The sequence below is a fragment of the Plectropomus leopardus genome, chromosome 18 (assembly GCF_026936395.1).
Source record: "Plectropomus leopardus strain MGB_pleo_1.0 chromosome 18, ASM2693639v1, whole genome shotgun sequence".
Taxonomy (NCBI): Eukaryota; Metazoa; Chordata; class Actinopteri; order Perciformes; family Serranidae; genus Plectropomus; species Plectropomus leopardus.
In genome coordinates this window covers 15,868,181-15,880,857 of record NC_142193.1, presented here as the reverse complement: position 1 = coordinate 15,880,857, position 12,677 = coordinate 15,868,181, and the positions used below count along the sequence as shown (strand labels likewise).

Sequence of the window (12,677 nt, the reverse complement as noted above, 5' to 3'; positions counted from 1 at the left end):
GTGGGGATGTAGGTTGAGTAGACTGAGTAGAAACATTGGGAATATATTTTCATGCTGTTTTCATACAGAAGAAATGACTTTGGTCACAAAATCACAGATCTATTTCTGATAACATGTACTACTCATGATTATTTTTTATTCATACTGTAGTACAAAAAGTTCACAAAAACACGCAGAATCAGACAACAGAGCACTAGATGCTGGACAAGAGCTACTACAAGAGTAGAAAAAAACAAAGTCCACACACTAGATTATGCTCCCATAAATATTTAATACAATTACCACTGAGGTGACGTTTCATGCTGCAGGCTCTTCATCAGACTGTAGAACATGAAATTATACAGAAGCACCTTTTTCAGTGTTTTGTAAATGATGCTTTTTGCTTGATCAGGGAACACTTCAAACAGCCCATGCAGAATGTGTTTGTGACTGTTTCTTATCTGACATTTGGGTTTCTCAGATATCAAATCATTGTATTCCCATCCACAGTCATAGTTACAGTAAAGAGCAGCCTCTCAGGTATGACTGCTACAGCACTTCATATCAACTTCTCTGTGTCATGGATAATGAAAAAGTCATTCTGAAATGATAAGGGGGGAAGATGAAATGAGAACACCACACTGCGTTTTGGCAGTCCATCAATAAGAGAGGAAGGTTTGGATGTATTGTATATCTGAGCCACATAAAGGCCTGTATAAAGCTCAGATTATGCCCAGAGAGAGTAGAGGCAGAGACACATGGGCGGCGGTGCTCATAGTGTGCAAGCGCTGCCTCTGCGTTTGATCAGTTAGGATTTTGTAGTTGTGATGTGTTGCTTTTATCTTCGCATTAGGTTTGGTTGTTAGTGATGGTGACTTCTCTGATACATTTGATCAATTATTTACTTCTCCCTGACTTGTGACGATGCGTTCTCTCCATCTCCTCCCCTGTTCCTCTCATCTCTCCGGAGACCCAGCTTTGAGAGGCTCCAAAAAGTATTTGTCACCCCAATTATTGTCGGGCTAACTTTTGAACTCAACTTCTGAGAGACATCTTAAATTCACATGCATGTGTCCTTCAGTCTCTTGATCTCATTTTTTTGGCTTTTGCTGTCGGCTTGTGCCGCTCTCTTAACAAATCCCTTACATCCTTTTAAAACTCTAAATGTCTCTCACTCACTGCAGGCCTCATTTGTAGCCTCTAACTCTTCTGTTCTCTCTGTGTTGCTCTCCGGTTACCTCAGGCCCTCTCACCACCACACAAGTTACCACCACTCTTGCGGCCAGGCCTTTCACCTCCAGTGCCAGCCCCTCTACCGCCCGCCCTCTGGCACCCACCTCGCGCCCAATCGGCTCCATCAACAAGCACCCTGATCTTCGACCGATCACAGCCACCGTGCCTGTCACCCGCCGCCCACCCCGCCCTCCTCCTCAAGGCCTGGAGCCCCACGTCTGTGAGGCCAAGCTGGTCCGTGGTGTCCAGTGGCCCACCACGCAGAGAGGCGAAACAGTAGACCGCCCATGTCCCAAAGGATCTCTAGGTGAGATTTGCATGTGTATTTTTGACCGTGTGTGCATTTCTTCCACCCCACGAAACAAACACGTGCGTTTCATGTTGCACTAACACACTATGTTCTCCATGCATGTGGGTGTTTGTGCAATATACCTCTCAGCATGTGCCCAAGTGATCAGCGTGTTTGTGCTCTCACACTTGTTTTTTTCCGCTGTTGTCTTCTTCTGTCCCCGCGTTGGTCCCACCAGCAGGCACAGTCCCAGAGGACTCGCAGATGAAAGCCCGTCCTCCACATATGAAAGGCTCATCTCCCACAGAAACAGAGCTGATTGAAAGTGGCGAATAATGAAATGAAAGGCTAGACAACACAGGCTTCACCTCTCTTCACGCTAGTTCCCATACCTCTAAACATGCAGCAATCAAAAAGCTCTCTTTAGTCACAGGGAGAAAAAAAGAAAGACATCTCCTTCCACTGAGCCTTCCAATGCTTATTTGCTGTTTCTGTATGTTCTCTCTGTGAACGACAGTAACATTAAATTAGCAGCTGGCTTAATTGCCGCGTCTTGGCAGAGCTCTCAAACCCAATCTGTGGTCGATGGAGGAGAGTATAGAGAAAAGGGGGAGAAAAACTCTGCGAGAGAGAGAGAGAGAAGAAGGCGGTATGAAATGCAGAGCGCATCTGCTCTGATCCCTCTACAACTGTGAAGCGTTGCTGCATTGTCTCTGTCATCTCTGCTCCTCTGTACTCCTTCTGTCTCTCTCGCTGTGGTTTCTCTTTTCCTATTTTCCCTGCCATCACTTTGTGACTTGACGTTGGTTATTTGTGTTAGCAGCAGCATATAGACCCTTCTCTGGTTTTATCCCCGCGTGGTGTCCTTTCTCTGAACCCACGTAACTAGAAAAACCTAGCTGGAAATGAGGGTTGGTGGAAGGTGCTTCCCTTCAGGTGTTTTTATTTGACAGTGAGGTATCATACCTGATGTCTTTGGTGTGTGTTTGTGTGTGTGTGTGTGTGTGTGTGTGTAACGGTGTGCGCTGTAAATGTTATGTGGTATGTCTGCATGTACTCCTTTTAAACTGTTCCTTTTAGAGCATGAAAGCCTGTTCAGCCCCTCTCCCCCCCTTTCTCGTCCCTCACTTTCTTGCTGCCCTACACTCCATTATTGAACCTTTTCCACTTCTGACCCATTTTTACTCTACCTCCTCCCTCCGTCTTCCCTCTCATCTTCAAACACTTTGAGTATTACATTTTTAAAATTCATTTCATTCCGTTTTTCTTGGGTGGGGAAAAAAAATCATATCACATTTTTTTGTGCTCATCCATCCTCTCCACACTTTCCCCTTTAATTGCAGACACCTAACGCTTATTATCTCTCCATTACTTTCCCCCCTCCTCTGTGTCTTCCCCCTCTGCTCGTCTCCAGGCATCGCTTCGTTCCAGTGCTTGGTGGACCAGGTCATGTGGAACCCGCGGGGTCCTGACCTGAGTAACTGCACCTCCCCTTGGGTCAACCAAGTGGCCCAGAAGGTGAGACCCGGAGCCGTACCCCAAGGCCGTGGGTCCGTCCCCTTCCTCTGCCCCACTGCCCTGACCGTCCTCCCTGTCCACCTGCACACACACATTAACATATCTCCAAGGCTGGCCTGATTAAAATACAGACTCATTTCAACTGGCCCTTCATTACAAGGCATCTGCTCTTGATACTTAATTAACTTCCTTTTTTTCAGTTATATACTTTAATCACAGCCAGGTGAAATTATTTTTAATAATCAAGCTTGGGGCCTCACAGCTTGGAAAGTAGTCGGCCACTTTAATTTCTCCATCATAGACTTACCTGTGCAGTAGCTAAACATCACAGTCTCTAGATGATGCTGGTGATTTTAACTTGGCTCATTGCTATTTAAATTACCAAAATGTATTACTACATATCAGAGACTTGAGTCAAACTCAAGTCACAAATTTAATTACTTTACACTCAACAAAAAAAAGACCTGCAATTTGACTTGGACTTTAACACCAACGACTCATTTAAATCAACTAATGTTAATCATTTTATTTTATATAGACTCAATACATCAACATGCAAAAACTTAAAATATGAATTTAAAGGAAGAATAGTCTTCCAGGAAAAGGCTTAACAGATCTATGAAAAGAAAGCTGCAGCCATTTTTCCAGTATGACATTTGTTAAATACAACAAGACAGGATGGAAACACACATAATCAGTTCTGTCTTGGCACTGGTTGATACTACGACATGCCAGTGCTTTTTTTTTTTTTTTTTTTTTAAGATAAAGTTCAGTCGTACTTGTTCTTACAAACATGTTTCAAGAAATAAATACAAATTTCAAAAAGGCATTCAGGAAATTTTGAATTTAATTTATTATTACTCTGTTGTTAAGGTGGCATTATATTTAATGTAGAGTGCAGAATGACTTGTTTAGGACACAAAACTTAGTGTATAAGACTCAGGTGTTGACTTGGGACTTGACTCAAGACTTGCCTGTCTTGACAAGCGACTTGACTCAGGACTTGCTCATCTTGACGGGACTTCACTTGGAACTTTACTGCAAAGACTTCAGACTTATCTGTGATTTGCAAACCAATGACATGGTCCCACCTCAGCTGTTTTTGCTGTAGTAATCTGATCAATCCCATCCTGATTTTGGCAGTTATCAGATTTTAGCTGGTTACAATTCTGCAGGAAAATAAAACTGATTATTTAACCATGCTTGTCCTTGACCGGCATTTTTAAAGGTTGTTTTAAGTGTATTTATGTGTCTGGAAGGGAAAGCAGCATCATAGCAAAAATCAATTGCAATTGCAAAGTGGTTGCTAAGGGTGTGATTTGCGAGTGAAACAGCACAGGGGAGAATAAAAAGTTCACAATGTGCTATACAAGGTCCATTTTTGCTTACAATGATGCAAGAGGGGCGGATAATAAAGATCCTTTTTTTGGCAGATTTCTGGAGAAATCTGATTGCTGACCAAATAGGGAATTTTTGTTAGTACTGAGACTAAACTTGTGGTTTCTTTTAATGTTAGTGTGCAAGTAAACATTTTTAATCATCTGTGTGTTCATGTGCAGATAAAGAGCGGGGAGAATGCTGCAAACATCGCTGGAGAGCTTGTGAACCACACCCGGGGTCGGATCCAGGCTGGAGATGTCAGTTCGTCCGTGCGACTCATTGAGCAACTGCTGGACATCCTGGACGCCCAGCTTCAGGCCCTGAGGCCTGGGAACAAGGAGTCAGCTGCACGAAACTACAACAAGGTATAAGAAAGTGTAAACACGCATAAGCACACACGTCTATATTAAATTCAAGCATTAGAAAAGGATGCTGAGGTTAATGTGAATTTTCCCCCCTAGTGCACATGCAAGGACAAGTGAGTTTTTAATTTACTGCGTCCTTTTTTTTTTTTGTTTAGCTGTTTAATTCCGTGCTTTGTTTTCTCCCTTCCAGCTCCAGAAGCGAGAGCGGACCTGTCGGGCATACATCCAGGTAGCTTTCCTCTTTTATCTGCCTGCTTTACATGCCTGTGGAGTAGGACTGCTCTGCGACTTAAAATAACTGAGGGAAGATAAATCCTTGAGTAGACTAGGTTTGAGGATGAGATTCCTCTGGCTCAGTGCTCTGTATTATGATTTATATTGCCTTTGGAAAATCATCACTTACAGAATTTCTGTTTTGTTTTTTGTTTTTTTTATTCTGAAGAGCAGTGTGAGTAAGTTTTTGGTATAACTCCTGGCAGGCATTGGTGTAGTGTTTCCCAGAGCAGCTGATTTGTGGTTTTTCAGTTGCCCATTGTATGCATATGTTTGAAATATGCATTTGGTTCATGTGGAAGTCATCTGTCTTTGACATAATGTTAGTTTTGTTTGACTGTGATTGAGTCTAACTATATAATGTCGGCCTTGGTGTCATTCTGTTGCACAATAAGGTACAATATCAGTGGCTCTGAGCAAATGTAATTTGACGATAGCACTGTATGGAAGGCAACAGTTTGTGTTACTACACCCTTCTGTGCTTTTCCAATATGTGTGCAATATCTCTGGTTCTGAGAAAGCTGTAATCTAATATCATGAAAAGGCCTTGTGTATGCTTCTCTGTAATGATGAAATGCGGCGCTCTGCAGAACACAGGCTTTTGTGTATCTTGACCTGTCTGCAGCATACTGTAATATGACACCACATCTTCTGATCTCTGCTGGTGCCAGATGAATTTAAAGGCTGCTGTGTAGTATGCAACTGACCATTATGTTTTTTATCACTCGCTGCAAATTCACTCTGTAACGTTCAGAGGATGAATCCAAAAACACCCCCCGTCTTTCTCTTTTGTAGCAGGTAGAGTGCATTCTGATGATAAATTCATTTTGTTAACAGTAATGCTCTTTATTCCACACAGCAGTCAATCCTTCATTTTGAGAGGCCTGAGCAAGAGAATTACATGATTCATCAAGCAGGCTACTCCAATAAATTGGATAGCTGATACAACCATCAAAATTGCCATTAAATGAATTGTAAGTGTGAAATAGAAAGGTAATATGTCTGACATAGCACAGTAATAAATGTAGTGCAGAGGAGTGGTGAGTTTCTAGGAAATTATAGTGGAATAGTGGTGATTTTACTTCTAAGTGTTCAAAGTATATGGTTACACCCAACATATGGTACAAAAAAAAGGTATAATTAGCAAGGGATCAACACATCAAGGACTAACTAATTAGGTAACTAATTATTAAATAGCTAATTAACAGCTAATAGTACTAACTTAAAACGGAGAACGAGTCACTACTGAAGATATCTGTAAAATCTGCATACCAAGCAATTATTTAATCAGTTGCTCCCAAATTACTTCAAAGATTCTGTACAAAATGGCACAAAACCACTAACTAATCAGTATTTGGAACAAGTGATTTTGTGTCCCCTCAGTGAATATCTTACTTAATAGTTCCTAGGAATACATCTATACTTCATGATTTCTTTACCATTACGTTTTTATTTCAGGGGCAGAGGTATTATGTTTTCCAGTTGTCCATCCCTCTGTTCCATTCTCATGAATGCTACACCTCAAGAATGCCATGAAGGATTTTTTAAAAAATTTGACACAAACGTCCACCTGGTCTTAAGGATGAACTGATTAGATTTTGGTGGTCAAATGTCATGGTCACTATGATTTCACGTTCCTGCCATTGTCGTGAATGCAGTGTTTAGGAATGCCTTGAGAGAATTTCTTCAAATTTGGCACAAACGTCCACTTAGACCTCAAGGATAAACTGATTAGACTTTGCTGGTCATAGGTCACTGTGACCTCAGGAAACATGTTTTTGGCCATAACTCAAGAATTAATACTCTAAATAACTTAATGACAAAATTTCACACAAATATCTAATAGAATAAACTGTCAAAATGATGGCATTTTATATCCAAAAGATCAAAGTTTACAAATTTACTGTGCCATCATAATTTTCTGCATTTTTTTTTCTGACTGTAACTCAGTAACAGAAGGAAAGACATTTGGTCAGATACTGATTTGGTAACTCTAATCTTGGGTTCCCACTTTTAAATTGTGCTGATTGTATAAGTTCTCTGCACTGCTGGATTTAAAATGTGAGTGTTGCATACATGTTTAGACAATAAAAACACCTAATACCTTTTATTAAGTTCTTTCAGAGTCATCAGTACATATATTATACGAGTCTGGACAGACATAAATGTGAACTGAAACTTGACAACCACAAGGCAATTCTAGTTTGTGTTTAGTAAAGCAGAACAAAATCCTACTGAACTCAAAAATAGCTTATGAAACTTAAGTGGAAATTAGGGATTAGTTCAGGAATAACATAAGGATGAGAAAGAATTCTACAAAGAATTTTAAGAGAAAAACATCTTTTTTTTTGAGCATTTCCTTAAAATATCACATCATATCTGTATGTATGTATGAGCTGGTTATTAATTCTCTGTTAGTTCCTGATTTGTTTGTTACTTGTTTCTTGTCAGCTACAGGATTACATGTTCCTTGTTGTGTTTTAGCTATTAGTAATGAATGCTATGCCTCCTGCATGTGCCAGGCGGTGGTGCAGACAGTGGACAACTTACTGCGTCCTGAGGCCCTGGAGTCATGGCAGGACATGAACAGCACAGAACAGGCACACACTGCCACCATGCTACTGGACGTCCTTGAAAAAGGAGCTTTCCTGTTGGCCAACAACATGTATGGGAATCGCTTTTCTGACCGAGCTCCAAGCATCGGTGAGGAAACAGCGTTCATGGTGTTAATTGTAGAGAACCCCAGAAATGAGTCCTAAAATCCAGAAATGACTTAGCATTTTAGCACCTTCGGTTCCCTCTTCTCAAAGTCAATAGGTTTTTGGTTAGAGGCCTGAAATAAGGTCTTTGGTTAACAAAGCTTAACCTTCGTAATGTCCTCCCGATTACTATACAGCTTTTGTCCTCTGGGGTCATTCTGACCCGGTCCTGTTTTGACTGTTATTTAAAGCATATTGTATAAACTGTCAATCCATTCTGTGTTACACCTTTAGTCTTACTTCAGCCCAACCCATTATCACACATTTTTCACAATCTAGGGCCAATAGACCTTGTTTACCTAAATATAAAAAATATATTTTGATAGCAAAAGATTTCATTCAGGGTCACATTGACCCCAAGGACAACAGGAGGGTTAAGAGACTTTCTTGTTTTGTTCTATGACGTAAAATACGACAGTAAAAACCCCACACACTAGCTCTGAGGCTTTTACATGTATTAAAAAGACAGATGCTAACAAGTGGCTAAATGAGACTATTATCATGCCGAACTGTGCAGAACACGGCTTTACAGCCTCGTAGCGATGGTGATGTGGCCACAGTGTAGTTTGTTTTAGCCCAGCAGTAGCTTATTATTTCTGGCAATTTCATTAAGGCTTCAAAAATCCTGAAAGTGGTGTTCATTTGTGTAGATTATCTTGCTGGACAAAACGTGCAAGTATCATAAACGTTTACCACAGAGCTTATTTTCTGCAATGATCCAAAATCCAATGAAAAAATCCCATAGACTCTTTGACTATAAAATCGAGGCGACGTTATCTTCTGATTGGCTTACAGAAAAACGTCATCCCTGGGGCACTCTGTGGTGGATTAGCCACAGCTTTGACCACTGTTTGTGTAACTGTACCCCCAGGTTGTGACTTTAAATCTGGAAAAATCAGCATGTTTTTAATTCCTCGTTTTATTTATTTGTGTTGTAAATATGTGTGTTTTCTCCTTATAATTTTTTGTGTGCTGTGTTTCCTACATCAGATCTCGAGGTGCACGTTCTGAACACAGAGATGGACCTGCAGGACTTGTCCTTCCCACAGAACTACGCCAGCGACAGCACCATCCAGCTTTCAGCTTCCACTATCAAACAGTACAGTCGCAACGGTCAGCAGCCCTCCCCTCGCCCCCTCCTCACTGTCCTGAGCAGCCCGCTCTTATGTTTCCATTTGCATTTTCATGCAAGCTTAAAACAATCTGCATACAGTTGACTAAGTTATTGGTTCATAATAATAGGCTAATCAGATTAACAAAAGTGCTGAGACAATTTCTTTTCTTGATGGTTTCTTAACAGCAGTCTTAATAGAATAGCTGGGGAGGCGTGTAGATTACAATCGGCCCCAGTCTGACAGAGCAATCTCAGCACTCCCTCTCTTCTCTCTTCCCCATTCCATTCCCTCACTCCGTCTCTTCGCCATCTTATCCCCCTCTCTCATCCCTCTTGTTTCTATCCCCCCAGCCCCCCTCCTCTGTCATCCCCCTCTTCACCGCTCCCCTCCTCCCTCCATGGCCCCTCATCCCATAGCCCTTTTTCTGTTTTCTGTCTCCACTCGGCTCTGCAGTGGGAACGAGATTAGAATGATTGAAACAAACGCACATGAAATATTCATATGGAATAATAAGAGATCTGTGAATGCTTGAGGGATGAATGTTCCATTGCCCTCCACATTAAATCTCGCTCTCTTCCACCAGTCAAAATGAAACGGTCCTTACCATCATTCTAACCTTCACTAACTCTCTCTCTCTGTCTCCCTCCCGCTCACCCTGTCACTCCCCACTCTCTATCTCTGTCACTCTCGTGCTATTACCATATTATGCCCCTATTTTTTTATTTGCCCCCACCCCTTTATTGTTATCGTCTGCATCTCCCTTTTCAAATAACGTCTGCCTTTCTGTTCTTTTTTTCCTCACTCTTGCTCTCTTTCACTCTCTTTGTGTTTCTCTCCCTCCACATGCAGGACAAGTCAAGGTGGTGTTCATTCTGTATAAAAACTTGGGATCCTTCCTGTCCACCGAGAACGCCACAGTGAAGATGGAAGTGGATGGGCTGAGCCATGATAAGAAGCGTCTGGCGGTCAACTCGCATGTAATTGCTGCCTCCATCAACAAAGAGTCCAGCAGAGTGTTTCTCACTGAGCCAGTGGTGTTCACACTCAAACACCTACAGGTGGCCTAATTCAATCCCTGTCATGCTCAATTTTCTGTCTGACACATGCGACTGCCATCGACGTTTTCCATCACCCCTCTCTTTGCTTTTCTTTTTTCCGCAGTTGGAGAATTATTACACTCCAAATTGCTCCTTCTGGAACTACTCAGAGCGCTCCATGACGGGCCAGTGGTCGTCGCAGGGCTGCAAACTGCTGGACGCCAACAGCACGCACACCACCTGCTCCTGCAGTCACCTCACCAACTTCGCCGTGCTCATGGCTCACCACGAGCCCGATGTGAGTAAACAAGGGCGTGGCAGGCGCATGTTTTAAAATGGAAGTCGGGGTAATTTATGCAGACGTTCATTCGTGCGCGCATTAGCGTTCGCTCACTCTCAGTCACACACACACGCACACACATGCACATTAATGTACCCTCTCAAGGCTGACAAGCTCTTTGTTTTGAATTTTCTCCTCTCCTTCTTTCACTCCGACATTCAGGGAGGCACATGCTTACAAATTCATGTCCTGCTACTTCTAGCTGACATTCACATGAATTTGAATGTCATGTTTTTTTTTTTTTCAGGACGTCTTGTCTCTTGTCTCTACACTTTAGCTCCTTGCATATATTTACAAATATTAAATAAAGCAATTTTGCTCTCTTTCTCTCCCCTCCCCCCTATTCTGTCTATCTATCCTCCTATTGTTTCTTCCCCCCACTGTTCTCCCATCCATCTCCGTACTCCTCCTTCCCATTCTGCTGTCTTATCCCATATTTTTCCCTCTTTATTTGTCTGATTCTGCTGTGTATCTTTATCCCTCTGCCCTCTGTTTGTACCTCATTCCCCACCCAACACAACCCGGACCTCAGTACCAAGGGCGAATGCACGAACTGATCCTGTTTGTGATCACCTGGGTGGGGATTGTCATCTCCCTTGTGTGTCTAGCCATCTGCATCTCCACTTTCTGCTTCCTGCGAGGCCTGCAGACTGACCGCAACACCATCCACAAGAACCTGTGCATCAACCTTTTCATCGCTGAGCTGCTCTTCCTCATCGGCATCGACAAGACAGAATACCATGTGAGTTTTGACAGTGGTGGAAGAAGTATTCAGATCCTTTACTTAGAAAAAGAAATACTACCACCATGTGAAAATACTCTGTTACAAGTAAAAGTCCTGCATTGAAGTAAAGTAAAAGTAAGTATAATCAGGAAAATGTACTTCAAGTGTGAAAAGTGAAAGTACCCAATGCAGTAAAATCTTAAAAAGAAAGAAGGACCACCCCCCCAAAAACGTATTAAATAATATAAAAATAAAATTCAAAAAACATCCATAAAACCCCATGTTATATAAAAAAGAAAAAAACACACCTAACTGCAAAATTTTAAAAAGAAAAGAACACCCCCAAATGTCATTTTTAAATAGAGCTCCCCCGAAGTTAAAATTATTTTTTAAAAAAAGAAAAAACAGAAGAAAAGAACATCCCCAAAAATATTAAAATTAGGAAAAACAGAAAAAACACCCAAAGAAGAAGAAGAAAAAACATTCCAACAATTCAAAATTATAAAAAAGAAAAGAAAATAACACCACCCAAAACTCAAAATTATTTAAAAAAAAAAAATAATAATAATAATAATATATATATATATATATATAAAAAGATTTAAATGTTTATCAAAATAGTATGTAATTAATTTTCTGTGAATCCTGTGTACCTGTATAACTGTTTGGTAATTTAATTTATAACAAACATCATATTTTAATACACATTTCTTTTTTTTTTCATACAAAAATCTTTATGTGTAAGATTTTGTAGGTACCTAATAGTAGAAAAACAAAAAGTAAAATATTTTCCTCTGAAATGTGGTGGAGTAAAAGTATAAGTTACATGAAAATAAAATACTTAAGTAAAAATACCTTGAATTCATACTCAAGTACAGTCCTTAGCTACATTCCACCTCTGGAGTTTGAAACCACTTTTAAGCCTGATAGCTGCAGAGGATGTTGGTGTCATGAGTAGAGTTTTGCTTATTTCCTCAGAAAATGAATAAATATCTGTTCTTTTTAAAACCTTTTTAAAACTCAGTTGCCCTGTAATGAAAGTAAATCAGTAGATCGGGTCAGGTTTTATATTTTCCAACTTGAAACTGACATCAAGACTTATGGCGTAACACCAGCAACAACTTTTTTTATTACATTAAAAGTGACCGAGAAACTAAAATTGAGGCAGCGTCTCATTACGTTACTCTATAAAACATTAACTGCACTGAGTAATGAATTACCCCTCAATAATATGCACTGAGCAAATCACCCAGGGGGCAGCTTTTCATTTTTCCTCTATGAATGTCCAAAACTACTTCCTGATAGTGACTCTGTTCTGTCCTCTCTGGTTTTTCAGTCAGTTACATGTCTTGATCTTCTCCTTCATCTTAATATTCTCATTCCTCCTCTTCTTCTCCTCTCTCTCCCTCGCTGCTGTCCTCAGATTGCCTGTCCCATCTTTGCTGGCCTTCTCCATTTCTTCTTCTTGGCTGCCTTCTCCTGGATGTGTCTGGAGGGTGTGCAACTCTATCTCATGCTGGTGGAGGTCTTTGAGAGCGAGTACTCCCGCAAAAAGTACTACTATCTGTGCGGCTACTGCTTCCCCGCACTGGTGGTGGGCATCTCCGCGGCCATAGACTACAGGAGCTATGGGACCAAGAAAGCGTACGTGTGAAGACAGGTCTT

General features: G+C 41.1%; 1 protein-coding gene across 1 annotated transcript in view; it reads left to right on the top strand.

The window, feature by feature from the left end:
* Positions 1 to 12,677, top strand: part of adgrl1a (adhesion G protein-coupled receptor L1a) — a 119,300-nt gene that overhangs the window by 83,816 nt on the left and 22,807 nt on the right. Inside the window, exons 8-17 of the mRNA XM_088091051.1 lie at positions 1,223 to 1,519; positions 2,916 to 3,019; positions 4,579 to 4,764; positions 4,955 to 4,993; positions 7,560 to 7,740; positions 8,787 to 8,909; positions 9,761 to 9,969; positions 10,073 to 10,246; positions 10,821 to 11,030; positions 12,436 to 12,656. Coding sequence (XP_087947177.1) covers positions 1,223 to 1,519; positions 2,916 to 3,019; positions 4,579 to 4,764; positions 4,955 to 4,993; positions 7,560 to 7,740; positions 8,787 to 8,909; positions 9,761 to 9,969; positions 10,073 to 10,246; positions 10,821 to 11,030; positions 12,436 to 12,656 — 1,744 coding nt within the window. The remainder of the gene's footprint in view (positions 1 to 1,222; positions 1,520 to 2,915; positions 3,020 to 4,578; positions 4,765 to 4,954; positions 4,994 to 7,559; positions 7,741 to 8,786; positions 8,910 to 9,760; positions 9,970 to 10,072; positions 10,247 to 10,820; positions 11,031 to 12,435; positions 12,657 to 12,677) is intronic.